The sequence below is a fragment of the Dioscorea cayenensis genome, chromosome 8 (assembly GCF_009730915.1).
Source record: "Dioscorea cayenensis subsp. rotundata cultivar TDr96_F1 chromosome 8, TDr96_F1_v2_PseudoChromosome.rev07_lg8_w22 25.fasta, whole genome shotgun sequence".
NCBI classification, from domain to species: Eukaryota; Viridiplantae; Streptophyta; class Magnoliopsida; order Dioscoreales; family Dioscoreaceae; genus Dioscorea; species Dioscorea cayenensis.
In genome coordinates, this window is record NC_052478.1 from 21,579,160 (window position 1) to 21,606,409 (window position 27,250).

Below are 27,250 nucleotides of genomic sequence, written 5' to 3' on the forward strand. Positions count from 1 at the left end.
TATTAAACTCTAGTGACAATGCATAATCAGCAGTAGAAACAGTACTATATGGAGAAAAATTTGAATTCTTGCCCGCCCTTGAGCACTCTTGTGTTATAAAAATGATCAATAATTATTTTAATAAATATTTATTATATTTATTGCATGACAAATATAAAAAGAAAATTATTAATTTCTTTTTATTAATAAAAATATTAAAATATATTAAATAAAAATGTTAATTAATAATATTATTTATTTATTTTTACCAAGTTACTGAAATATCCCAACAGTATATAAACCCCAAAGCTCACCGCTGAGCTTCTTCTTGACTTGTTTCTCAAGGAAAGTGGTTCCGAGAAGCAGAGAAGGAAGAGCGTTCATGGCGTCCCAGGCCTATCGCTTGAGCTCTGAGCTCCGAGGCCACGAAGACGATGTAGGCCATTGCTTCTTTTTTCCTCTTATTTGGTTGTTTCTCTTCCTTGAAACCCTAATTCTCTCTAAAATTGTGGTTTTTTTACAACCTAGGTTCGTGGCATCTGTGTTTGCGGCGGTGCGGGGATTGCCACCTCGTCTAGGGATCGGACGGTGAGGTTTTGGGCGCCGGATCCCGAGAAGAAGCAGCGGTACTCGCTGTCGAAGACTTTTGTGGGGCACTCGAGTTTCGTCGGTCCGTTGGCGTGGATTCCTCCAGGAGAACGCTTTCCTGAGGGTGGGATCGTGTCCGGGGGGATGGACGCTCTTGTGTTGCTTTGGGATTTGAGGACAATGGAGGCGGTGGAGACAATGCGGGGGCACCAGATGCAGGTCACAGGCGTTGCTGTTGATGCGGTTGGGGATATTATTTCGTCCTCTGTTGATTGGTACTCCTTAAGTTTTTGTTTTATTGAAAAAAGATTATTTTGAACTTAGTTGAATGATCGAAACAATTTCAGGTTGCATTGAGCTTTTGACTTTGGTGGCACCTAAAATTTACCTGATTATCAAGTTTTTTAACTGAAATTTGGTATGTGTTGCAAGACATTGAAGTTAGGCCAATCACTTGTGGAGTATTCTATGTTTGGGCTTTCAATATAGGTTAAAGTATAGCAATAGTTTGTAATATTTATCTGCTTAGAAAAGGGTATTTTTTTTTTCTCCCTCTGATATGTTCTGCTTTAGTCTTTGAATAGGAAAAGTACCATATGTTTTAATAATGCTACTTTTTAATATTTCTCATAATCTGCTTATTAGCTCTCTGACTCGTAGTCGTGGTGCTGCTTAATCTCTTTCCTTGTCTTATGATGCATGTATGCAAAAGCTGAATATAAAGGTTAAGGCTTGCTGTTTTCCAATGGGAATCTTAGTTCATGTTTGCATTCAAACATGTGATTGATTATACTTCAATTGTTATGGAATTATGATATATAAGTTGGTTCATATGACAATATTTGCTTTTGTCTGAGTTCTTATTGATTTGTTGTTGTATAATTCTTGTGATTTAGTTCAATAAGACGGTGGAGGAAAGGCCATATGGTTGATACATGGGAGGCTCATAAGTTACCAATTCAGACTGTGGTGACACTTCCTTCCGGCGAGATTATTACTGGTATATCTTTTGTTTTTTTTATCCTAGTTATTTAGGCATGACATAATGTTTAGTTTTATTCACAACTTGTGTCATATCTTAGCAATTAGAATGTGAATTTTAACTGCTTGGACTTATGATGGGTAATGATGAGGTTCATAATTCATGCCATCAAATAGTCAAATTTGGGCATCTATTAATGGTTTTGTTTTATAATGAGATATCCAGCCATTCAGTTAGTGTATATGCATGCATGTAATACTTAAAAAAATATTCATGTTGTTTGCATTGATTGTGTGCATAAGCCTTAACTTCCATTAGAATCTGCCTTTCTGAATATTTATTCAAACTAGAGCATAGAGCTCAATGTGATGGATCATCAGAACAAGTGAGGTGCAAGCTTAAAATAGTTGACTTTGCAGACTATAGTTTTTCTTGGAATAAAAAATTTTTGTAATTATGATTTTCTTGTTCTTGAATTCTATTGACAATTTGACACTTGATGCTACAAATATTTACCCTGCTCTGGAAAATAAGATATATGTTTATAATCTATATAGCTATTTCTTGGTTTGGTTTGCAGGTTCGAGTGATGCTTCAATTAAGCTTTGGAAGGGAAAGACTTGCCAGCATACTTTTCTTGGGCACACAGGTAAGCATTAGCTTATTTATTAAGAATGGTTTTTTAGATTCCTCAAAAGTTTGTTATTTTCTTTGCCAGTAAAAGTTCTTCAACTTATTCTTTAAGTGTTTTGTTGGCAGGTTACAGGCTCCGTAAATATATAATTTTGCCTATTTGATAGGCTATTATATTTTGCGGATCCCAATTAGTGTAGAGACTGTTTTATCTTACCTTCTTCATATCTTGTGATTTTCATCTCAATGCCTGCTTTTGTTGAGGCTCATCCTTAACTTGACATGGAACATTTGCTTATTTTCTTGATGCAATCATTTGATTAGCCTTTTCTTTTTTTCTGTTTTCAACTTGCTTTTATTCAATGCATGCAATTATTGTCAGTGACCTATGTGGCCCTGTAGTTGGGTGTTTAGCATTGCAAGCATGCATATTTTTAACTTGCAGCTCATGACCTCTTTTTGATTTTGCATTACGCTCAGTTATTTCCTCCTCAATTAATATTATTTACAATGTGGAAATTTAAGTTGCAAGGTTTGGTATCATAAGAAAATATAATTTTCCCATGCAATAAAAAGTCTACCCAATCATGACTTTGTGTCGCTACACTAGTTTTTAGGTTTTTCTTTTAAACATCATACTGGAATTTTGTTCTTGGTAAGTTTTATTGACCTTACACTTGAAAGAAGGATATTAATGCTTCATTAGGTACAATTGAGATGTATTTTTGACTTAAAATTTTGTTATATATGCTTAATAATCCTGAGCTAATATGATCTATTATGATTATGTTAATAGGTTGCTTTTTTGATGTTTGATGACTATTTTCTTCTTGCTTTACTTGGGTTTTGTATTTATTGCCTATTCTATTTGCTTCTCTAGAATTTGTGACTCATAATGGCAATTTTTTTCAGACACCGTTCGAGGTTTGACCCTAATGCCTGGACTTGGTATTCTTTCAGCATCACATGATTGGTGAATGTTCTTTTTGTGAAGTGGTTTGTGAATGCTTCTTATTTTCCATATGCTGCTTATGTCACTGAAGTTTGTTTAATATGTGGGATGGCAGCTCAATTAGGTTATGGGCATTAACCGGTCAGCTCTTGATGGAAATGGTTGGTCATACCTCACTTGTGTACTCTGTGGATGCACATATCTCCGGTCTTGTTGCCAGTGGGAGTGAAGATTGTTCCCTTAAAATATGGAAAGGTAAAATGTCGCTTCTTTAGATAATAATTAGGGATAAGTTAACATCAGTTAACATTATTTTAATCTTTCCTCAACCATACTGGCTGAGTTTGGCTACTTTATTCTTATATGGAAATATTGTGTAGATGGATTATGTATACAAAGCATTGAGCATCCTGGGTGTGTTTGGGATGCCAAGTTCTTGGAAAATGGAGACATTGTAACAGCCTGCTCTGATGGAGTAATACGGATTTGGACCTTACACGCTGACCTAGTTGCGGAGTCCAATGCACTTGAATCATATGAAATCGAACTCTCTCAATACAAGAGTAGTAGGTATGAGATAGTTATTGATTATAAATTCCAGTCTACTGATACTGGAAGTATTTGAAGTTCGGCTAATATCTAAAATTTGTAACATACATGAATATCTTAGTCCTTCTTAGTTCCCTATTGGATTGCTTTCTTTCTTAACTTTGAAAAATCTGAATCAAATGCCTTTACCTTATACCTGCTTTTCATTGAGTTTGGGAAAATATACTTTTTTTTTTTGCCAGTGATGATTAAAGTTTATATGTAATTATCCTGCTTGTGTAAATTCATCTTTCTCTTAAGTTGTATGTCAGTCAGATGACTTTAGCTTTTGTTAAACCTTATCATTTGCTGGCATAATTCATCTAAGATGTCCTAGTAGATGGTTGTATTGATTTACCATATTGCCTTTTTATTTATAGTATTTTATTCATTTTTTGTAAAGCTGCTTCCTTTATGCTCTCTTGCTCTGTGATCCTTCAATTATTTAGGTTGAGGATTGGGTTATTTACCATATTCTTCTGGAGGTAAAGTTTGCTTGCCAAGATGATGACAAGTTGTAAATAAGGCTCAATCTTCTCCTGGAGAAGTTTGCTCCATCATTGACTCAATTTAGTTAGAAGATTAGTGAGATAGATATGCATTTCATTTGGTTTCAATAATCCAAATTGATTAGTAATATATCCCTTTTTTATATGATATGTCAGGAAAAAAGTTGGCGGACTAAAGCTGGCAGACCTTCCTGGCTTGGAGGGCTTGCAGATTCCTGGTGTGTATTCTTTCCCGTGGGTTGTTATGGTTTAACATATAGTTATATTTTTCTTGATGATAGTTATATATATATATATATATATATTTCTATCAGGAACTAGTGACGGGCAGACTAAAGTTATTAGGGAAGGTGATAATGGTGTCGCATACTCATGGAATTCCCGGGATCATCAGTGGGAAAAAGTATGCTCTACTTATGTGTTTTAAGGTTTCAAATTTCAATTAAGTTTGTTGCTCATCAGACTATGCCCTGGGTAGTTTTTCTAATTTGTCAAGCTTGATTTGTTGCATCTCGATAAAAAATACTCTAATAGCTATGCTTTCTTGTCCAATTCTTGATTATGGAATATGATAATCTGTGGAGCATATTTAAGTCTTTGCTTTATGCATCAAGAGTATGTAAGCCCAAACTCTAGTGCTGGCTTCTTTTAATGGATTCATACTTGATTGCTTAACCCTAACAAGGGTAATGTTGTCTATTAGGATGTGATTCTAGGGCTTAATTAAATTGGATGTTGCTAACATTGATCATTGCTTGTTCGGTTGTCCTTTATGTATGCCGGTGGCAACATTGGTGATCCCATGGTCATTACTTCACCAATGTCTTTTGGTTGGACTAGTTGCAGGGACAACACTAAGAATTGATGAATGACAAGGTCGACTTGTGAGTGTTCATGATGAGCTTCTGTGTTACCATGGTCCCCTAAAATTCCTAGGCGTAAATTTGTTGAGGCAACAGTGGTTGTTGGCTTCACTTAACTACTAGTATGATGATTAACTGTGTATATATATTCTACATGCCTTTAGGAAAACTTGACTGAGGTGCATTTAATATATTATTCTCTGGTGATATTTATTATTTAGCAAGTATACTTTTGTATCTTCATCTCTGTTATGCCATATACCTCATTTCAATAGAGAGCTATGCGAAAATTTTGACTTCACATTGTTGCAATTCTTCTGCGTGAAAGGAGTTCAATTTAATTCTACCATGCGTATTTGGTGATTGATTAATTTTGTCATATTTCATCTTGAAAATTTTCTAGTTATGTTATTGTTTTGAATTCTTCATCTAATATGCTTGTGTTCTCTAACCATTATGCACCCTGAATATTTGCTTCTAAAGATTGGTGAAGTTGTAGATGGACCTGGAGACAACACAGGGAATCGTGTTTTTGATGGTGTCCAATATGACTACGGTAAGTTCCATTATGATATAATTGTGGTTGTTGCTTTTTTTCCTTTTCTTTTGTTGACATGAAACATGGCTTTCTAAACATGGTGAATTATTGTGCCATAGTTTTTGATGTTGACATTGGAGATGGAGAGCCTACCCGCAAGCTACCATACAACAAGGGAGGTGATTACATTAACAGACATGTTTCTCTTTTTAGTTCCTCTTTGCTATTTTTTTTTTTGTCAAATTCCATGTCAGAAATTGTTGGCTTTCTAATGGTTATTTTTCTTAGCTCTTTCTCATATTCACTTCATTCTCCCTAATGTAGGGACATAGTTACATGTTAAACAAACCTCACTTTATGCTAATTATGCCCTATTTGCAGATAACCCATACACTGCTGCTGACAAGTGGCTTCTCAAAGAAAATCTACCACTTTCATATCGGCAACAAGTAGTGGAATTCATACTTCAAAATTCTGGGCAGAGTAATTTTTCGCTTGATACTTCATTTCGGGATCCTTACACTGGCTGTAAGTTAAGGATATGATATCAGTTTGCTGTCTATCATTTCTATGCTTATACGTATCTTTGAAGAATTCTATCTTGCCATTTTCAGCTAGTGCTTATGTACCTGGTCAGCCATCCATGTCAGTAGGTATGTTTCCTTTAAGATTGTTTTACACCATGCAAGTGTGACCAGTAGTTATCCATGATTAATTTTATTTTATTTGACATTATTTTTTGTTAAATACAACAAACCTGACCTTGTTAATAATTCTGTTTTTTGTATATGTTATGAATGATAGGTAGTGCAGCAAAGCCTACTTTCAAGCATGTCCCTAAGGTAGATCAGCCTTTTTCTTTACTCTTGTCTCAATTATGACCTAAAATGTGAAATGATGTTATTATTAAAGAACATGTTCACTTTGCTTGTAAGCAACTCTCTGCTTTATTTACTTATGTTTATGCTATCTTCTTAAACCGTTCTGCCACTTATGACTTGGAAGAGTTATTTTAATAAAGAATTAGCACCTATAAAATCTGAATTTATGCATGGAGTTTGAGATGTGAGGTGCCATCATTCTGTGCATGCAGTTTTATAATTCATTAGCTGAGAATAATTAGGACAAAGGAATCTGCAGTACTTATTCATCTATTATAATTTTGTTAACCAATTATATATCATTTGGCTGGGAAAAGTGGATGCTTAATAATATTTGTAAATGTATTCAACTCTAATAAAGATTAGAATCATTAGATTGGTGTTACTTGTTTATCCATGTAGCTGATAATTGACACATGCCTTTTATTTTGAGGAGACTCTGATGAAACCTTGAAGAAACAGTACCTAAAGTTTGAATGTGGAAGAACAGTGAACTTTTCAGTTGGTCTTTTTTTGATTGTTTGCGTAAACAAGTAGATGAATCTTTGATACTTAAACTGCAATCCACTGTAGCAAATCTTCCCTTCTAGCTCACCACTAAAACAAATATTTGTTATAAAATCCAAACATGTTTGCTTATTTACTGCCATTTTCTCTGTTAACACAGTTCTGTATCAGAATAGTGTTGTTAATAAGATATTAAATGTGTGCTTCTTTTGCTGATGGTCAGAATATTATTGTTTCTCTTTTCAAATTATGTGCTTCTTTTGCTGGATATACTAATGCGAGACAATGACATATGCTCTCATACATATACTAATGATGCCACAATCTGCACAAATTTTGGTCTCAGGTGTTTAACTTGGCATTTTACATAGATGCTTGAAGATGTTTTGTAATATTTTATTGTTCATTGCTCCTAACTCAAATGTTTTTGCCAGAAAGGGATGCTTTTCTTTGACAGTGCTCAATTTGATGGGATTTTAAAGAAGATAGGGGAATTCAACACAAACTTACTATCTGACATGGTAACCTTGTTTCACCAATCACCATGCAGAAAACTATCCTTGTCTTATTGTTATAATCGTGAACTAATGAACCACGATATCATGTTTACATGTTTGTGTATGATCTGCCTGCTTATCAGCATTCATTGATTAGAAATGAGCAATGTAATATCAGTTTAGTTTTACCATCTGAATTTTCATGTGATATTTGTAATTGGCAACTTCAAATTGTATAGACAATAAAATTTTATCCAAGCTAATCAGAGTGATCATCCTCATAATATATTTTGTATTATGCGTGTCACATGCATTTGTGTGCAACTGTTCAAGCCAATCAGGGTGATCATCCTATGTGTAAAATTTCATGTATCCATGACTCAATCTTGTGAGGGAAGATCTTGGTTACTTCACTTTTTTGTGTTCATGTGGACTTGTTAGGAAGTAGGAAATTGCAATTGAAAGTTATCAAATTAAATACTGAGAAAAACTAGTGAACGAAATTATAGTGCTCACTTTGAAAATCGTTGAGGCTTTGAATTAAGGGCTCCTTCATTTTTCTTTAAAAAAAGTTAGGGTGGCCACACAATTATGCCTAAGAGATAACAAATTGGACTGCGTCCTCATATCATAAAACATGGTGGTGGTCCAATAATTTGTTGTTGTTTGTTGTAATCCATGGATCTTAGGACACAAGTGACCAAATTTTACGTATATTAGGTATCATCGAACTGTGGACCAAGTATACTCCCTATGTGTTAGGAAGGATCCATTTGTCAAATTCCAAAATGGTCAGTGTGACCCTTAAATAGATATGTGGCCTATTATGTTCAAGATTTTATAGCAATACCAAATAAAATTAAATAAATTATAATTGTAGTTACCCCTCAAATGAGTTCCCTTACATAAGTATACAAAAAGAATTTGAAAATTGAAGTTAACACTCAAACTAGTTAACTTTGAATCAAGAGTTTGAATTTCAAAATTTGAGTTCAATTATACATTTGTTTAATAGAGATCTTGGTTTGTTGAATTTTGAACATGTTTAATCCATTTTGGAAAGATTATGAAGTATCAACCTTTTATGGATGAAAGATTATTGATCACAATGATCACGTTCATAATAGGTCTCATAGCACCTCATTATGTTCTAATTACTACCAACATTCAGCTAACCACATATTGGCAAGCAAAATTAAGTTATTTATTGTATAACCGTTCAATTTTAATTTATTGTACTATTCGCAGGAGAACAAGTCACTGTCTCTAACAGAGATTGAGTTATCACGATTGTCTGCCATTGCGAAAGTATTAAAAGATACGTCGCACTATCATTGCAGCACATTTGCCGCTGCCGACATCGACTTATTATCAAAAATTTTGAGATCATGGCCGATTGCTATGATGTTTCCGGGTAATTCTTCTAGACTTATCTTCAATAGTGAAAATTGTTTAAGTTCTGTTAACATGACTATTACTGGTCCATTATAATTTTTATTTTTGACATCAACAACTTCAACTTATCTCACTTCCAGTTTAATTTTCTGGCTTCAACATTCATTTTAGAGTATCTGTTAACATTAATATTAGTTGGTAACAGGAAATATTTTTGGCCTAACCCACTGAGGTTTTGTTTCTAAACGGAGAAGAAATACCAAATTAGCAGCAAAATGAAAAATCACAGGGCCTTATTGTACTGTGAAGTGAAACTGTCATGTTAGGTACATAGGGGTAATATGCTTGGAACTCATAATGATCATTATGGTGCAATCTAAATAATAGAATTATTTGATGAAGAAACTAATTTTAAATATAAAGTTACATACTCTAGATATGCTCTGAATAGTTCCATCTGGCAAATTGATACCTCCACGTAAAGCCACAAATAATCTGTCATGCATGTGATAAAATGGAGTTACAACAAATAATGCTTTCACTTACACTTGGCACCGCTTTTCTAAATCTATCCACTGCATTCTCCTTTCTCCTCTTCACAAGATCGATATCTCTTGCTGGATCAATCTCAGTTTCTTGTGAAATTCACATCTATATATTTTTGTGCTAGTGTGAAGCACCCAAATTTTTCCTAAGAGGTGGGCACTAACTGTAAATGCCTTTAAATGTCTATTAGCATCATTATCTAATCAGTACCATACACCTTCAAATCAACCATTGTTCACAGAACTTGACAACTTGAACACCTTAAACTCTTTTCTTGTAGATTATTGACATACATTGCTTGGATATGTGCCCAACTCATGTGAGTTTCCATGCTAAATGTGAACTTATGCCAACAATTCAAATATCCTCAGCATGAAGTATTTCTTCCTATCCAATATTCATCAAGAACCATGCCGTTCAGGATTGATGATGTTGATACGTTGATAATGCATCAGGCCATATTTACTTCCTTTGCCTAATATCTCTTCAGAATTTCAATTTGTATCTACATGCTTCTTTCAAAGCAGTGCCATATTCATTGATTTTTTGTTTTAAAGTTTTACATTTGATATAACAACATTGCAGTTTCAGAGTTTCTGCTGCTCCTTGTTTATTTTTAAACACAAAAGATGGGAGCCTTTTTTTTGGTCTTGTTGTCTGGCATACTGTTATTATTTACTTTCAGCAAGTGTAAATTTATCTTCCTAAATTGAGTGGTTGTCGCTCTTGCAGTGATTGATGTCTTAAGGATATTTATCATGCATCCTGATGGTGCTAGTTTACTTCATAAGCGCATCGAGTCCGGAGATGGTAAATATTTAGAATTCTGCTGATTTTCTCTTTGCTTATGGAGAATCCAAACTGGCATGAGATTTTTTTGTAATCCAGAACGTATCATGAGCTCATTTTATCTTAAGCGATTAGTTGAAGTTTATGTGTGAATCTTAACATTTGCGGCATGAAGCACTAGCTACGCTATTGATGCCTGAAGTTATTGTGTGAATATTAGTTGTTTAATTTGTTTGATTGTAGCATGTTTCAAGAGTATGAATGTTCATGTTTTATTCATGACAGATGTATTACTGGAGTTATTTAAGAGAGGCATGACTTCACCCATACAAGCAGGAAATCTTTTAACCATTATTCGAGCAACTACAAATCTCTTCAAGCATTCGTGTTTCTCACAGTGGTTACAACGACATTGCAGTGAGGTCAATTTTTCACCCTTGACTCCTTATATAACTTTTTTGAGCGATTATATTGCAGCACAAATTGTAATTTTCATTTCTTCCATCACTTTTGGTGGAGAATGGATTTCCTTCTTTAATGATGTCCGGTAGTGAACCGAAAGTTAAAATTTCTAACAAAATGGATGAAGTAATGTCATGCCTTTGTTATCTCTGTATCTATGCATCAAAACAATAAACACCACATATATGCCTTCTGTATTCTGGAGAGAGTTTTATTACTCAAGTCATCTTCAAAGGAATTAATGTTTACTAAATTGGGGAGGCATTTGCTATCTCCATTGTTTCATTTGACCATGGCATGCATTTTGGTGTTGATCACAAATTCCCTTTGCACAGTATCACAGATTGATTGCTTCAGATGAGTATAATAAAGTACATTAAATGATGAACATCTTTTGTATGGTAGAATTTAAGGCCATATAATTTCTTCCTTCTCTGGGATCCTTTGTTAATCCTTTGACTTTTTTGCCCCATTTGCAGATCCTTGATGCATTATCGGGTTGTCGGTCATCATTTAACAAGAATGCAAATCTATCTTACTCTACCCTAATAGTCAAGTATGTGCTCTTGCTTCTTTGCCTTTTTGTGTATTTATCATGCAATGTACGTGCAAATTAATGTACGCATATTAATTTATATACATATATAATATTTATTTTTTCTACTCTTGTATCTGTTTGTGATATAATTGCTCTACAAACTTTACCTCATTAATTTTAACAAAAGCTAGCTTTTCATTATTGTTTACATTTCATATGTTTATTTACCCATTGATTAAGCTACTTGACTAGCGGCTTATGCTAAGTATCATACACCTTGATTATAAACTTGCAAAACCATGTCACCCAATGAAAAGGTACATCTGTCTTAGGATTTTTTAAGTTGATTTTTAACTACTGGGGTATATAAGCAAATATAAGTACTTTCTGGGGGTCTGACAAGTAAATATGATACGATGGTATGCATCAGCAATTACCCTCTTTTATAAGATGCATATAAGAGAATTCTCATTATACAAGGGTATCTTTAAATATCATTCTAAAATGAATCATCAGTATTTAAGGATTATTTTGTATTATTTCTCAACAATTCCCTACAAGAAATATGTTAATCCATTTTATCTGAAAATTATTCCAAATTCATTAGGCTTATGTGAAAACGAAAACTCATCAGCTTCCAATGTTGTGAGCCTTTTGTATTTATTCAGTTATTGCCAACTCTTCTGCAACATGAATTTTTAGTTTTTTCTGAAGATATTTGATGAAATTGATTATGGAACCTATTAATCCTTTACATATTCATAATTTTTTTCTTTTTGGAATAACTGGTGTAAGATGAAGTTTGCAGATCTGTCTTCCATAGTTTCCATTTTTAACAAAATGCATCACTATTGCTCATCTTTTTTTCACAGTTATGCGGTGCTACTAATTAACCAGAAAGACCAAGAGGGTCAAGCTCAAATTTTATCAGCTGCTCTTGAGGTTGGCCAATGTTTAATTTACAACCAATAATTAGATTCTTCTTTTGCTAGCATTTTAAGCTGTCCATTCTTTGCTTATGTTCTCTTGTGATGTTTCGCATCTCAATCATTGTTATAACTATTATGTTCGCCAGATTGCTGAGGATGAAAATCAAGACACTGATTCAAGATTCCGAGCTCTGGTTGCAATTGGATCATTGGTATCTTCAAACTTTGATTTTATATGTAACTCAATTTTGATAATTCATTTATCGTCTCTAAGTTTTATCACCTTCTGGCTATTGATTGTGTCCTCCATCAGATGCTTGATGGTCTGGTGAAATCCATTGCAATTGACTTCGATGTTCAAAGTATCGCGAAATCTGCAAAAACCTCAAAAGATACAAGGATTGCTGAAGTCGCGGCCGATATTGACCTCATCATCAAAGCTACTTAACCGTAATCCATTGTAACATTAACTTACAGTTTGCTCTTATTTAAAAGAAATAATTGTCAAGAGGACATTTGGTTTTCATCCATTTTGGATTTTAATTCTTTCAGTCACTTACATGCTCCAAGTTTTATTTTATTTTTTATTTTTTACTTGTTCAGTTTCTTCAGGATGAAGCTTTTCCATGATATATCCTTGGCTTTTAAGTCATTTATGATTTTTACTTTTTATTAATTCATCAGTTCTAGGTTTTGGATGTTTTAGTTTCTTAGTTTGGTTTTGGGCCCCATTTATCCAATTTGGAATCTAAATTATGCATTTCCTCTATTTTTGATGATTGAATTTGATTAGAAGGGTGGTGCTTAATTTCATGTAATTCTAATTTATTATTTGATTATTTTATTACTTGGTTGTTAGATGTTAATATGGACAATCATGTAGTATTAAGCAAGGGTGAGAATGAAAATGATCACTTTAGGGGTGTTCTTTTGGGGTAGGGAACTCTGTTTTAGGTTTTTATTTTTTATTTTTTTATTTTAACTTACTGTAAAATGAACACAAACTATTAGAATTAATATTAACTTTCAATCACTTAAGAGTTTTTTTCCACCATGTGACTATTATGTGCTTGGGTATTCTGCAACGTCAAAATATGATGAAATATCGATACTAGTAAAATTTAAAAAGGTTTTTACAAATTGTTTTTTGATATATTTTTTAAAAATATATACACCAAAAGGAAGGCACATCAAAAAATAAGAATGTTAATATATATATATATATATATATATTTTAAAATACAAACTCTCTTTGGTTTTTTCTTTAGTGATTTTGTTAAACTAAAAATATCTTAACCAACTTGATAGATATATATCTTTAGGGCCCTAGACTTACTATGCTATGCATTTATGAGTGCATAAAACTAGGGGTGTCAAAAATCCTTGCTGGACAACTACTATTATAAGTAACTAAATTAGATGCTCGGACGTTGCCTGGTTTTAAATTTCAGACAAGTGTGACTTGTCCAGGCTCGGTTTTTTTCAAAACCGGGTAGTCCGAATGTTCAAATTTTATTTGAATATTGTGATATACATTTAAAATTAATTTAAATACTAAACTACAAACATTTAAATCCGGACATTTAATATACATTTCAATGACAATCATGAACAAAGGCCTGGTTGTCCGGATATATATAAGAAGTTTAAAAATATATATAAGAAAAATATGGGCTTATGCTTGAAATGTATAAAAAAACATGAACAATCATATATATATAAACAATCATATATGGGCTTGGGCTTTGAATCATGAACAATCATTTAAATACTAAACTATATTTAATTAGCAATAAAAAAACATGAGCTTGGGCAAGTGGGCTTAACATTATATATATAAGAAAGTTAAAAATATAAAAGTCCAGTTATTCGGATTTCTTGGGCCGTACCCGGCCCGGATTTAAATCCGGACAACCAGACTATGTTCGAGACTGGCCCGTATTACTAAAATTTTTATCTAAAACCCGATTAAAACTCGATTTATTCCAGGCGGGACAAAATCGGGCCGCGGGCCCAGACAAATTATTGCCACCCCCACATAAAACCCCAAAATCAGAGAAAATAAACCACAATTTCAAACATTCCTCCGTCCCTGTTAAAGTACAACAAAGAAAATAATGTGCCTAACCCTAATGAAAATAAATAATAAAAATAAATTAATGATGATTCCACACTCCTAAACAAAGTTTTAGTTATTGTCTCACATGCATGTTCATATATGTACATCCAACTTCACCAAAAATAATTTATATCTAGCCAAAATCTCATCTATATATACATCAAGAAAGAGTTAAAAATAAATCAAACCCTAACCCTAAATCCTCATGACCATCCTCAAGTTTGCCTTCATCTTAGCAAGCATCATGGCTATAGCCATGATTAACAAAACAATAGCTCAAAACTCACAGGCAGACTACACTGATGGCCATAACGCAGCTCGTAAAGCCGTCGGTGTCGGTCCAGTGACATGGGATGATGAAGTGGCTGCTTATGCTCAAGATTACGCCAACTGAAGGGTCGGCGATTGCCGTTTAATCCACTCCAAAGGGCCTTATGGTGAGAACATCTTCTGGGGTTCTTGGACTGGGTACACTGCAAGAGATGCTGTGAATTCATGGGTGTCAGAGAAGCAGTACTATAACTACACCAGCAATACTTGCCAACCAGGGAGGGTGTGTGGACATTACACTCAAATAGTTTGGAGGGACTCAAATAGAATTGGGTGTGCTCGTGCCAATTGTAACAATGGTGGTGTTTTCATCATCTGTAACTATAAACCTCCAGGGAATGTTAGGGGACGTCGCCCTTATTGAAGGCATGCATGCATGCACGTATGAATATGATAATAATAAGAATAAGATGATTTTAAAGGTTATTAAGTTCTAGTGGCATCTTGAATACTTGCATGTGTTCATCAGTTCACGTATGAATATGATGTCAAGAATAAGATGGTTTAAAAGGCTTTTTATTGGATAAATAAATGAATACATCTTATATATGTATAGTTGTATGATGGTTTGATGTTTTTATTTTGTTTGTTTGCTTGTTTTTGTTTTTTTGATAGGTGATTGCATGCATGCATGCATGCATGTATAATATGATTAATTATGAGAATAAGTTTTTTTTTTTTTTAGAGGGTTATTAGTTGTAGTGGTATCTTGGACGTACACATGCATGCATTCATGTATGAATGTGATATACGAATAAATAAGATGGTTTAAAGGGATTTTTATTGGATAATAAAAAATGAATACATTTTATATAGACGTATATATGACTGTTTGAATATATTGATTTTGTTTTTATTTGAAATCCATGGATTGTTTGGATAGATAGATAGATAGATATACCAAAATAATTTTTTTAAATGATTTTTTGAGAAGCGTTTTTAAGGGGGAAAATGAAGCATGCGCAACTCTATTCTATTCTTACCAAAATACATGCACTTCATACAAATATTTAATTTCCACTGTATCCTTAATTCTCATCCTTAGAAACCAACTAGTCTTTCTCAATTTCTACCTAATGTACCAAAGTACTCTACCTGTCTAACTGTTCAACCGTTATGTTAGGACATTAATTTGTGCTATTATCCAACCACATTTGTCTCTTAGGAAATTAATAAGTCTTAATTGTACTTTCAATCCTCAAAAATCTTCTACTAAAAAATCACGTTTTAAATAAGCATCCAAACAGAACCATTTATTTAATCTATACAAGTGTTTAATTAATATTATATATATATATATATGTGTGTGTGTGTTGAATTTGTCATCAGAGCTTTTTTTGCATGCAGTTACCTTAATAGTAAAACAATATTTATGTGTTCTTGATCATGTGGCTGATAGAGCTCTCACCGAGTGGTAAGAGTTCGATTCTCCGCTGATGTCACATTTCTGGGAGTTGTGAATAGTGGTTGTGTATGGGTGGTTCCTGCGCCCACGTGAGCGCGGCCCTCTCCCCACTTGTTCCACCGAGGCTTGTGCACGTCCCTGAGTCTCTAGTTGGTTCGCCCCGCTCCTCTTCCGAAAACAATATTCATGTGTTCTTGATCATTTTATAGAGTATATGCATGAAGGATAGAAAATATTATGCAAGCTTAATTAGGGCAACAAGAATTTACCAGTGGAACAACGTTGTTGAGAATTAAACAAGCGCTTGTTCTTCTCCAAATATATGGTCTACATATGCATGGTATTAAATGTCTAAAGTCTTGATATAATAATTAAATGACATAAAAATTATAAAAAGTCATAATTTTTATGTACTGTGCTTGCACATGAAGATGAGAAGTTAAATACTTTAATCCTGATTAATTTAACCCAATAATGACAATAACTTTACCTTAGTACTTTTATTAAATTAACTCAATAATATTCCCTTAAATAATATTAATTTTAATGTTTTCTGAAATTAATTTTAAATCAATAAAGCCCAATTAACTGGCATGCATGGCCCATGCATGCACGTAAGAGACAAGGGGTGCCTCATAAGTCATAATAAAAGGTTTCCTTCATATGTTCTTTAGGAAAGAAAAGTATAAGAAAAGTAAATAGTGCACATGTATCAATGTGTTTACTAATATAATCCAATTTGGTCATTTTTTTTTATCAAATTAATCAATTTAAGGCTTAAGATTGACTGCATAAAGTAGTACCAAATTGGTCCTTTTAAAATTAAGATTGTCTACCCTAATTGGAGGTTCATGCATATAACTACGTCATAAGAACGATACTAGCATGAATTACATAAATGTATCAAAATCACAAAAATTAAGAACAAGTTGTTTACAACCTCAATCATTAATCACATAAATAAACACTAATTTCCAGTTTGTGGAGATTCATAAGTTTGAAAAGATCAAGTCATAAAATTAGGGAGGCTGTTTTTGAATTAAAAAAGACACACACACACACACACACTGCACACACACACGACTTGTTAATTTTCCTCCAATATGAAGCTAGAATACTGCAACAATAAAGCATATCATTTAGCCCAATGGAAAGTATACAATCTCAAAGCAACATCATTTGTACAACTTGATTTTTCCAAGTCAATTCTCATTATCTATAAATGCCTCATGAACAACAAGCACATCTTGCACCACAAGAAATAGAAAGAATTCCTAACAATAACCCTAAAACTCTATATATGACCATCTCCAAGCTTGCAATCTGTTTAGCATGCATTGATCATGGCACTAGCCATGGCAGGCCATGCAGTGGCACAAAACTCACTGGATATATATATGTGGCTATTATGTGCCCGGATATTTTACATCAAAATATAGAGAAATATCGACACTAGTAAAATTCAAAGGGGTTTTTACAAATTGCTTTTTAATATAATGTTTTTAAATGTATATACCAATCAGTAAAATCCAAGGAAGCCACACTAAAAAAAAAATAAGAAAGCTAATATATATCCATATATATATATATAGATATTCTAAATATTTTTAAAAATACAAACTCTCCTTAATTTTCTTTAGAGTTTTTGCTAAACTAAAAATATCTGAGCCAATTTGATGGCTATATATTATTCGGACCCTAGAGTTACTATGGGCCTATGAAGAAAATAATCTGGTTAACCCTAAAGAAAATAAATAATAAAACTACATTAATAACATTTCCAAACTTCTATAAAAAAAACAACTCTATTTTATTCTTACCAATTAAATACCTTTATGAAAAAAAAAAAGTTAATTTTCATTGTGCCCCTAATCCTTGTCCTTAGAAACCGACTAGTCTTTTGCAATTTCTACCCAATGTACCAAAGTACTCTAGTTGTCTAACTGTTCAACCGTTATTGTTAGGGCATTTGTGCTATTATCCAACCACATTTGTCTCTTAGAAAATCAATAAATCTTTCTCATACTTTCACATGCCTCAAAAGTCTTTTACTAAAACGTCATGTTTTTAATAAGCATTCAGGCAGAACCATTTGTTTAATCCATACAAGTGTACTTTAACTATAAACTACATGTACATATGTATGTTAAATTTGTGATCAAAGCTTCTTTGCAGTTGACTTAATAATAAAACTGTATTCATGTGTTCTTGATCATTTTACAGGGTATATACATGAAGGATAGAAAATATTATGCAAGTCTTTAGGGCAACAAGAATGCACCAGTGGAACAATGCTATTGAGAATTAATTAAGTACTTGTTCTTAACCAAATATATGGTTTACATATGCAGGGTACCACATGTCTAAAGTCTTGATATCATAATATGACATAATTAAGAATTATAAAAAGGCTTAATATGTTCCGTGCTTGCACATCATAAAAATGAGAAGTTAAATATATACTTTAATCCTAATTAATTCGACCCACTAGTACAATAACTTTACATTACTACTTTTATTAAATTAACTCAATAACATTCCCTCAAATAATATTAGTTTTAATGTTTTTTAAATTTAATTTTAAATCAATAAAGTCTAATTAACTTGCATGCATGGCCCATATATGCACGTACGAGACAAGGGGTGCCTCAGAATAAAATGTTTTCTTTCATGTATATGTTCTTGAGGAAAGAAAAGTATATATTGCACATGTATTAATGTGTTCACTAATATAGTCAAATTAATTTGATCATTTTTATATCAAATTAATTAATCCATGCAAGTCTTTAGATTGGCTGGATAAAGAAGTACCAAATTGGACTTTTAGAACTAAGATTGTCTACCCTAATTAGAGGTTCATGCATATTACTACATCACAAGAATGACACAAGCATGAAAACTGTATTAAAATCACATAAAGGACAAGTTGTTCACAACCTCCATCATTAATCACCATAAATAAACACTAGTTTTCAATTTGTGTTTATTCATAACTTGGAAATTGGGGGAGGCTGCTTTGAATAAAATAAACATTCAACTTGTTAATTTTCCTCCAATATTAAGCTAGAAAACTTCAACAATAATAAAACATATCATTTAGCCCAATGGAAAGTAATATAATATCAAAGCAACATCATTTTTACAACTTGATTTTTCCAAGTCAAAGTCTCATTATCTATAAATGCATCATGAACAATAAGCGGATATTGCCCCACAAGAGCTTGATAGAAAGAAACCCTAACTATAACCCTAAAACTCCATGGCCATCTCCAACTCCAAGCTTGCAATCTGCTTAGCATGCATCATGGCACTAGCCATGGCAGGCCATACAGTGGCTCAAAGCTCACCAGATGACTACGTTAATGCCCACAACTCAGCTCGTAGCGAAGTCGGTGTCGGTCCGGTGACATGGAACGATACCGTGGCCGCCTATGCACAGAACTACGCCAACCAAAGAGCCAATGACTGTCAGCTCATCCATTCAAATGGACCTTATGGTGAGAACCTCTTTTGGGGTTCTGGGGCTGATTACAGTGGAGTTGATGCAGTGAATGCATGGGTCTCTGAAAAGCAAGACTATGATTATAATAGCAACACTTGTGCTGAAGGAAAGGTGTGTGGGCATTACACTCAGGTGGTATGGAGTAACTCAATAAACATTGGTTGTGCTCTTGTGGTGTGTAACAATAATGCTGGCATCTTCATCATCTGCAGCTATTTCCCTGCTGGGAATATAGACGGAGAGCGCCCTTACTAAGACCTTATATATATATATATATATTTATATATATAAGATGTCCTATATTTGTCTCTGTGTCTGTGTTTGTGGTATTACATATGGATGTCAAGAATGATAAGCCTGGTTTAATTTGTAACGAAAGATGGACTTAATAAAGGGCATTGTCTCCTGAAATAAATATTGAATTTTTGAATAAGGTGGATAAATCACGATTTATTAAAAGAAAGAAGCGTAAAGTCTAGTCTGAGAAAAGCAGGATGAGGAGATATTGTGTATGCCTTTGGAGAATTATTATAATAATTAAAAATTATTATAACAACATTGAGGTTCAATTCTCTTTTTTTTTTTTTTTTTTTCCAAAAACATGCTTAAAAATATTTTTATGTATGTAAAATTGCCCTTTCATCTCTTTTAATATTTTTTTTACTAAAAGATTGATCAAGAACCTATATATATATATATATATATATATATATATATATATATATACCTAAGATGTCCTATGTGTGTGTCAATATATATATATATATATATATGTGTGTGTGTGTGTCTGTGTGTACATGTTTGTGTCTGCGTTTGTGGTATATGATGGATGTTAAGAATAATAAGGCGCCGTTAAATTTGTATCAGAAGATGGACTTAATTAATTAAGGCCTTTGCCTCGTGAAATAAATGATTTTATGCATATGCCTTCTCTTTAGTAGAATTATACTTTAGTTTTGTAATATAGGAGAAAATAATTAATTTCCTGATAGTGTTTGGTAAATGACCTCCACGCCTCTTTGAACAGAATTAATACCCCAGAAAGCGCCCTTCCCAACTTTTTTTTCCCAAAAAAATGGCCAAAACTTTTATTTATATATATATATATATATGTATTATTGAAAAATAGATTATAGATGAAAGGGAAAAACAAAAACAATCACACAAACACAAACACAGAGATTTAACAAGGTTCGGCAAAATATGTCTACATCCTCGGAAGTGGAGAGGTGGTAATTTTTTTATTAGAATAATTAGGATTATATATTATATATATATAAATTTTATTCGGTACAATTTTATCAAAATATCTTTGTATCATACCGCGGGCCATTGCCCGCTCCAACATCTTATATGCCATATACAACATTTGTATATATATATATATATGTTTATCAAAACATCTGTTTTTATTTTTTATTTTTTCCATATTTTTTTTATTTTCGATATGATTACCCAAGCTTGCCTTATCTGAGCTAGTAATTGCTCATGAGCTCTTCAGTGCTCTGGCTTAGAGAGAGTTAGCGAGAGTGAGCTTTTTGGCGGGTGAGGAAAGATGGAACGTGAACCAGAGTAAGGATGAAATAAAAATTATATGATGCTAAAAATAAAAATAAAAAGAAACTTATTTTAAATAAAACCATTGATAGAGTAAATGCAAGGGAGCTTTGTCCAATGACCTCATGGCCCTTCCTAAACAACTTATTATAAGGTTTTATTTAGAAAAAAACAAAACAAAATAATAAAAGAGATGTTCCTTCACAAGATATTGGGATTTTTTTTTTCAATATAAAATATAATTATATCGATGATGTAGCTTTTTCTACGTGGCTAGCTTAATGAGCAAGTGCACAAATCGTATCAAGTAATAAAGTGTGCTTAGAAGCAAGATGCCGATCCCATGAGAAGTGAAATTGCTAGTACTAACTCCTTTTTTATTATTTAACCTATAGTTAATGAGATTTTGCTACATCTAAATTAAGCAAAATTAAAACTAAAACTAAGTGATCAAGTGCTAAGAGGAAAGGGTAATCAATTAATACTGGAGAAAATACTCCAACAGATAGGCCTAGTATTTCCATTGCGATCAAACTCTAAATGGGATGAAAGTTAGATTGTTCGGACATCCATGGAGATTAATATTCCTAGTTTATGCTAACACTTCTTTTAAGGATATTAGCACATACTCATACAAAGTCCAATTAAAATATTTTTTTGAATCGGACCTTTGTATGATTGCATTACGTTCTACAAATCTCTCTATTAGGATTAAAGGCATCACACTCCCAAACCCTAATCTAGAAAAGTTGTGACATCAAACATCTCATGCACAAGGATCTCTCAATCTCACACACAACTCAAACATGAATATTCAAAGCCCCTACTATAATTATGATTCAAGCGTAAAAGCACATGTAGATGAATCACAAATGAATCTATAAAATTGATATGAAAGTATCATATTACAATTTCATCTTAGGGTTCTCGGATAGGTGCCCACGCTGGATACCCAAGGAGTCTAGTTCCTCATGCTAGAAATGTTCTCAATGACAACCAAGATTTGAATTCAAAGCTCGATTGAAGGAAACCAATCCAAGGAGACACGTCCTTGCTTTGCAATCGAGCCCAAGTGATGTTGATGAAGCCACTTGAGATCTTTCCTAGTAGCTCCCTTAAACCCTACATGCACGGCCTCCCTTGAGAAGTTGGCATGTCGCAAAAGATTGAGTAAAGTCTGAAAGTCCCCAATAGAATCGAGACTCACTTTTTTATTCTTGGCTGAACATGGGTGGAGCATGTGTGTGTTTAGGCCGTGTACTTAAACACCAAGACGCTCGAAATTCTCAACAAAAAATGGTGAAATATTGATTTCTTGTGATTTACATAACCTCTTGATGATCTACACAACCGTGTTGCGCCCATATAATTCCAATAAAATACGCTACAATAGTTTTGTTATAGTATTTTGATACCAATGCTAGCTTCTGCAATAGTGATTCCGCTATAGTACATGATCGAGTGTGGCCTTGTAGATTACATGAGCTTCAATAAGTGATCTAACTCGCCTCTAGAATGCTCTCAAATTTTACTCCAGATGCATGAATTCTAACTTAGACAATAAAAGTAAATTAAGTATCATACTGGGGACTAATATCACCTCTAAAATGCAAGTTCATGGACTTGCCAATATCAAGTAGTAAAGTGTGCTTTATAGCAGCGTTATTGATCCACGATAAACTAGGAATTACTATCAGGACTCTTTAATTAGCCTAAACTAGGAATTTATAATCATATTTTATTTGAAAATTTTAACAATATTTTTTTAAAATTTGTATTACTTTTAGAAATTTTAAAAATAATTTTAATAATTTGCCATTATTCTTTTAAGACACATTAAAAATTATGGGGAGAGAAGCTGATGTTCATTTTCAATTGTACTAAATTTGTCCAATCAAAATAATAGAGGATCAAATTAGAAATTTTTATTATAAAAGGACTAAAAAAGTAGAGTGGATATAATAGAAGGACCATCTCGGGAATTTTATTATTAATTAATTATGATGGAAAACTTTTAAATAATAATACATTGATATAGTAAAAGAAATTACGCTTTACTACACTTTTAAGAGCAAATTAGTATATATATATATATATAAAAGACAGAAAAACAATAAAAGTGTTATAGTTAATTTTGTTTAATATTAAAAGTAATAAAAAATTGGTAAAAAAAAATACAACAAATATGTAAGATGTCTAGCCCTTGTTTGAAGCTCTAGAACATATGTGTGTAACTAAAAAATGAGTTGTGCAGGGATTACTGTAGCAGGTATGTGGGGGTCATGTGGGTCATATGCAGCCCGCATGAGGTTTCCTAAAAGCGTACTGTAGTAGTTACTGTAGCACAAGCAAAAAACACTCAAGTTTTGGAAAAAGTCATGCTGGCGGCATATGGCCCTTATAGAACCCGTATGGGTACTGTAGCATCATGAAAGACTTAACTCTTCATTCTCCTTAATCTACAGTACATTCGGGGAGTTTAGAGAGAGGAAAAAAAGGAGGAGAGGGTTGCGGGCTAGATCTTCAAGATCTATCAAAGGGGAAGGCTTGAAGACGTTCTAAAACTTCGGATCTGAGCTTGAGAGCTCTAAGAAGAAGAAGAGAAGGTACATTTGTGCTCTTCTTCTTCACTCTTGTAAACCTGAGATAGGGGCTTGCAAGAAGGTGGGAAGTTGGCTAAGGCAAGTTGGTTTTTTTCTTGTTGTGTGTTCTTCGTTGCTCAAGGAACGCATATTGTTGATTGTATAAATCAATTTGCTAGATTAAACTTGTTTGTAGCTTAAGGGAGAAGAAAAAAACACTGTAGCTCTTGTGGTCTACAAGGATTCTTCATCCTGAAAATTTGTACATTGATGTTTGAATAAAATTGTGGTGATTTGATTGTCGTTGATCCTTAAGAGGTGAATAGTATTGACTACCGGGAATTGTCTGCAGTATGTTTGAGACCTCGGCTCCCCAACAAAATATTCATATAACTTTTTTTTTCGTTGAGGGTTTATGATGCAGCGGTATACTCGAACTGTTGATTTCGCGCACGAATACCCAGTACAAGTCTTCAAAACCTGTTGATCAAAGATAGTCAGGAATTGGAAAATAGAGTAAATTTTATTACTCAAGAGAATAACTATTACAAAACTGATCTTACTCTCGCCCTATAGGTTTACATTAAATAGTAAAAAAATCAAAGATATGAAAATAATCCTAAAACGGAGATAATTCGAAAATATACCAAAAATGGTAAATTTTGAAATACCGACAAGAAATAAAAGAGTTAACAAAATAAATGCTTACGCCATAAACGGCTTACAAATCAGAGATTTCTAGCCAAATTAATAGCGAAATCAATTATTACTAAAAAATAGCAAAATCAGGGTTTTCGAGGCCTAAACGATGGAATTTGGCCGAAATCATGCATGACTCACGAGTTTGCGCCTTGTGACTTGTGTTCGTTGGCCCGTTTCCCATCAGACTAGGCCCAAGAAACCCAAAAAACTCCACCGCCGGTGAATTACTAAAATATCCCTTCAGTCACTTCGAGTCCCACTTCCGCATGAACACGCATGCCATCTCCTCAATACGGCCCGCATCAGTTTAACATAATGATATATAACCATATTTGATCAGAATTTTTTACTTTCAATTAATTTATAAGCTTCATATGTATAGATTTAATATTAATTAATACTGAATCAATAAAGTCTATTATTTAACATGCGTGCATGGGGCCACGCACGAAATGACAATGGGTGAAGGACTTCTTTCATAGGTTCTCAGGAAGGAAAAGTATATAGTGCACATGTGTTAATGTCTTCACTAATATATCCAATTTGATCATTTTTTTTTCAAATTAATCAATTCAAGGCTCCAGATTGACTTGATAAAGAAGTACCAAATTGGTCTTTTTAAAATTAAGATTGTCTACTCTAATTGGAGGTTCATGCATGTAACTACGTCATAAGAATGACACTCTTCTGAACATTGTACGAAAATAACAAAAATTAAGAACAAGTTGTTTACAACCTGCATAATTAATCACCATAAACGAACATAATTTTCCAATTTGTGGAGCTTCATTACTTTGAAAAGAACAAGTCATAAAATGGAGGGAGGCTGCTTTGATTAAAAAAACACAACCTGTTAATTTTCCTCCAATATTAAGCTAAAAAACTTCAACAATAAAACATATCTTTTAGCCCAATTGAAAGTATTATAATATCAAAGCAACATCATTTTTACAACTTGATTTTTCTAAGTCAAAGTCTCATTATCTATAAATACATCATGAACAATAAGCGGATATTGCACCACAAGAGCTTGATAGAAAGAAACCCTAACAATAACGTCCCTAAAACTCCATGGCCATCTCCAAGCTTGCAATTTGCTTAGCATGCATCATGGCACTAGCCATGGCAGGCCATGCAGCGGCTCAAAACTCACCGGACGACTATGTTAATGCCCACAACTCAGCTCGTAGCCAAGTCGGTGTCGGTCCAGTGACATGGGACGATACCGTGACGGCCTATGCAGAGAACTACGCCAACCAAAGAGCCAATGACTGTCAGCTCATCCATTCAAATGGACCTTATGGTGAGAATCTCTTTTGGGGTTCTGGGGCTGATTACAATGCAGTTGATGCAGTGAATTTATGGGTCTCTGAAGGCCAAGACTATGATTATAATAGTAACACTTGTGCTGAAGGGAAGGTCTGTGGGCATTACACTCAGGTGGTGTGGAGTAACTCAACAAACATTGGTTGTGCTTGTGTGGTGTGCAACAATAACGGTGGCATCTTCATCACCTGCAACTATAACCCTGCTGGTAATATCATTGGAGAGCGCCCTTACTAAGACCTTATATTTATATATATATATATATATAAGATGTCTCCTATATATATATATATATATTTGTATCAGTGTCTGTGTCTGTGTTTGTGTATGTGGTATTATGGATGTTAAGAATAAGATGCCCCTGGTTTAATTTGTAACGGAAGATGGACTTAATTAAGGGCATTGTCTCGTGAAATAAATGAATATTTTGTGTATGCCTTTGGAGCTAGAATTATTATAATAATTACGGTTATTATAACAACCTTGAGTTCTCCTTTTTTTTCTCTTTTTTTTTTAACATGAAAAAAATATTTTTATGTTTGCAAATTTTCCCTTTCATCTCCTTTAATATTTTTTTTTACTGAGAGATTGATCAAGACCCTATATATATAAGATATCCTATGTGTGTGTATATTTATATGTCTATGTCTTTGTTTGTGGTATATCACTACAACAAATTTTTCAATTATTGACATATGTGATAATGTCATAAAATAATATATTTTTGTCACTAAAATTTTTTTGTGACGCTTTGTTGCCGTCACCACATTTTGTCGCCTTTGCTCCGTCGCTAAAGGGTTAATGTGACGATTACATGTTCGTCACATAATGATACCTTTTATGTGACGAAATTATCATATTTTACCTATTTCATAATCATTAATGACATGCATTTTTATCACTAAATGTTGTGTTAAACTGTCATAAAATGTTATGAATTGTCACTAAATTAAGGTAAAGTTTTATCATTTGTGACATTCCATTGATTTTCAAATAATAAATAATAAAAATATTTGTCACCATTTCAAATAGAATAGCGTCATAAAAAGTGGTTAACATCACTATATATTGTTAAAAAATTATAATATTTAGTGACAAAACTCTATTTTCGTGATGATGAAAATGCGTCACTAATAAAAATATGCCATAAATTAATTTTTTTGTAATATCACAATTAATTAAATATTATATAGTTTGTAATATTTTTATAATGTCACAATCAATCATGTTTTTATGATGTATTTGTAATTTGTGATATATTTTAGTGAATATTTTTAATAAATTATATAAATTATCAAAAATTTAATTTTTGATAATATATCATAAATAAAATTAAATCAATATTATTGCAAAAAGAAAAATAACACAATTATCATAATTTATAGTTAACCTTATGGATTAACAAATTTCAATTTTGTAAAATTTCAATAACATTAAAAACTTATATATCAAAATAGATAACTATTCTTCATGCAACTCTTGTGGCGTTCGTGTTTATGGTGTTTTGTTGATGTAGAGCTTGCCTCATTAAAACCTGAAATAAATATTTTT

The 27,250-nt window shown here is 33.0% G+C and overlaps 3 protein-coding genes and 1 pseudogene across 3 annotated transcripts; all 4 read left to right on the plus strand.

Annotated features, from left to right (window-relative positions):
- The first annotated feature begins 305 nt into the window (after window positions 1-305).
- LOC120267450 (phospholipase A-2-activating protein) lies at window positions 306-12,770 on the plus strand. The gene is made up of 22 exons (XM_039275108.1): window positions 306-415; window positions 508-842; window positions 1,464-1,567; window positions 2,130-2,198; window positions 3,095-3,155; window positions 3,250-3,389; window positions 3,515-3,704; window positions 4,388-4,449; window positions 4,546-4,634; window positions 5,578-5,650; window positions 5,752-5,811; window positions 6,014-6,160; window positions 6,247-6,285; window positions 6,437-6,474; window positions 7,455-7,541; window positions 8,766-8,931; window positions 10,191-10,268; window positions 10,533-10,669; window positions 11,189-11,265; window positions 12,120-12,189; window positions 12,323-12,388; window positions 12,490-12,770. Exons 1-22 carry the CDS (start codon window positions 362-364, stop codon window positions 12,622-12,624), a joined length of 2,277 nt encoding a protein of 758 aa, XP_039131042.1. The 5' UTR covers window positions 306-361; the 3' UTR covers window positions 12,625-12,770.
- A 1,725-nt stretch (window positions 12,771-14,495) lies between these two features.
- On the plus strand, window positions 14,496-15,119 carry LOC120267631 (annotated as a pseudogene).
- A 4,127-nt stretch (window positions 15,120-19,246) lies between these two features.
- Window positions 19,247-19,905, plus strand: LOC120267667 (pathogenesis-related protein 1-like). Its single transcript, XM_039275338.1, has one exon. The coding sequence runs from the start codon at window positions 19,290-19,292 to the stop codon at window positions 19,785-19,787; it is 498 nt and encodes a 165-aa protein (XP_039131272.1). The 5' UTR covers window positions 19,247-19,289; the 3' UTR covers window positions 19,788-19,905.
- Window positions 19,906-25,417: 5,512 nt separating this feature from the next.
- LOC120267748 (pathogenesis-related protein 1-like) lies at window positions 25,418-25,936 on the plus strand. Its single transcript, XM_039275427.1, has one exon. It carries the CDS (start codon window positions 25,445-25,447, stop codon window positions 25,934-25,936), a length of 492 nt encoding a protein of 163 aa, XP_039131361.1. The 5' UTR covers window positions 25,418-25,444.
- The last annotated feature ends 1,314 nt before the right edge of the window (window positions 25,937-27,250 follow it).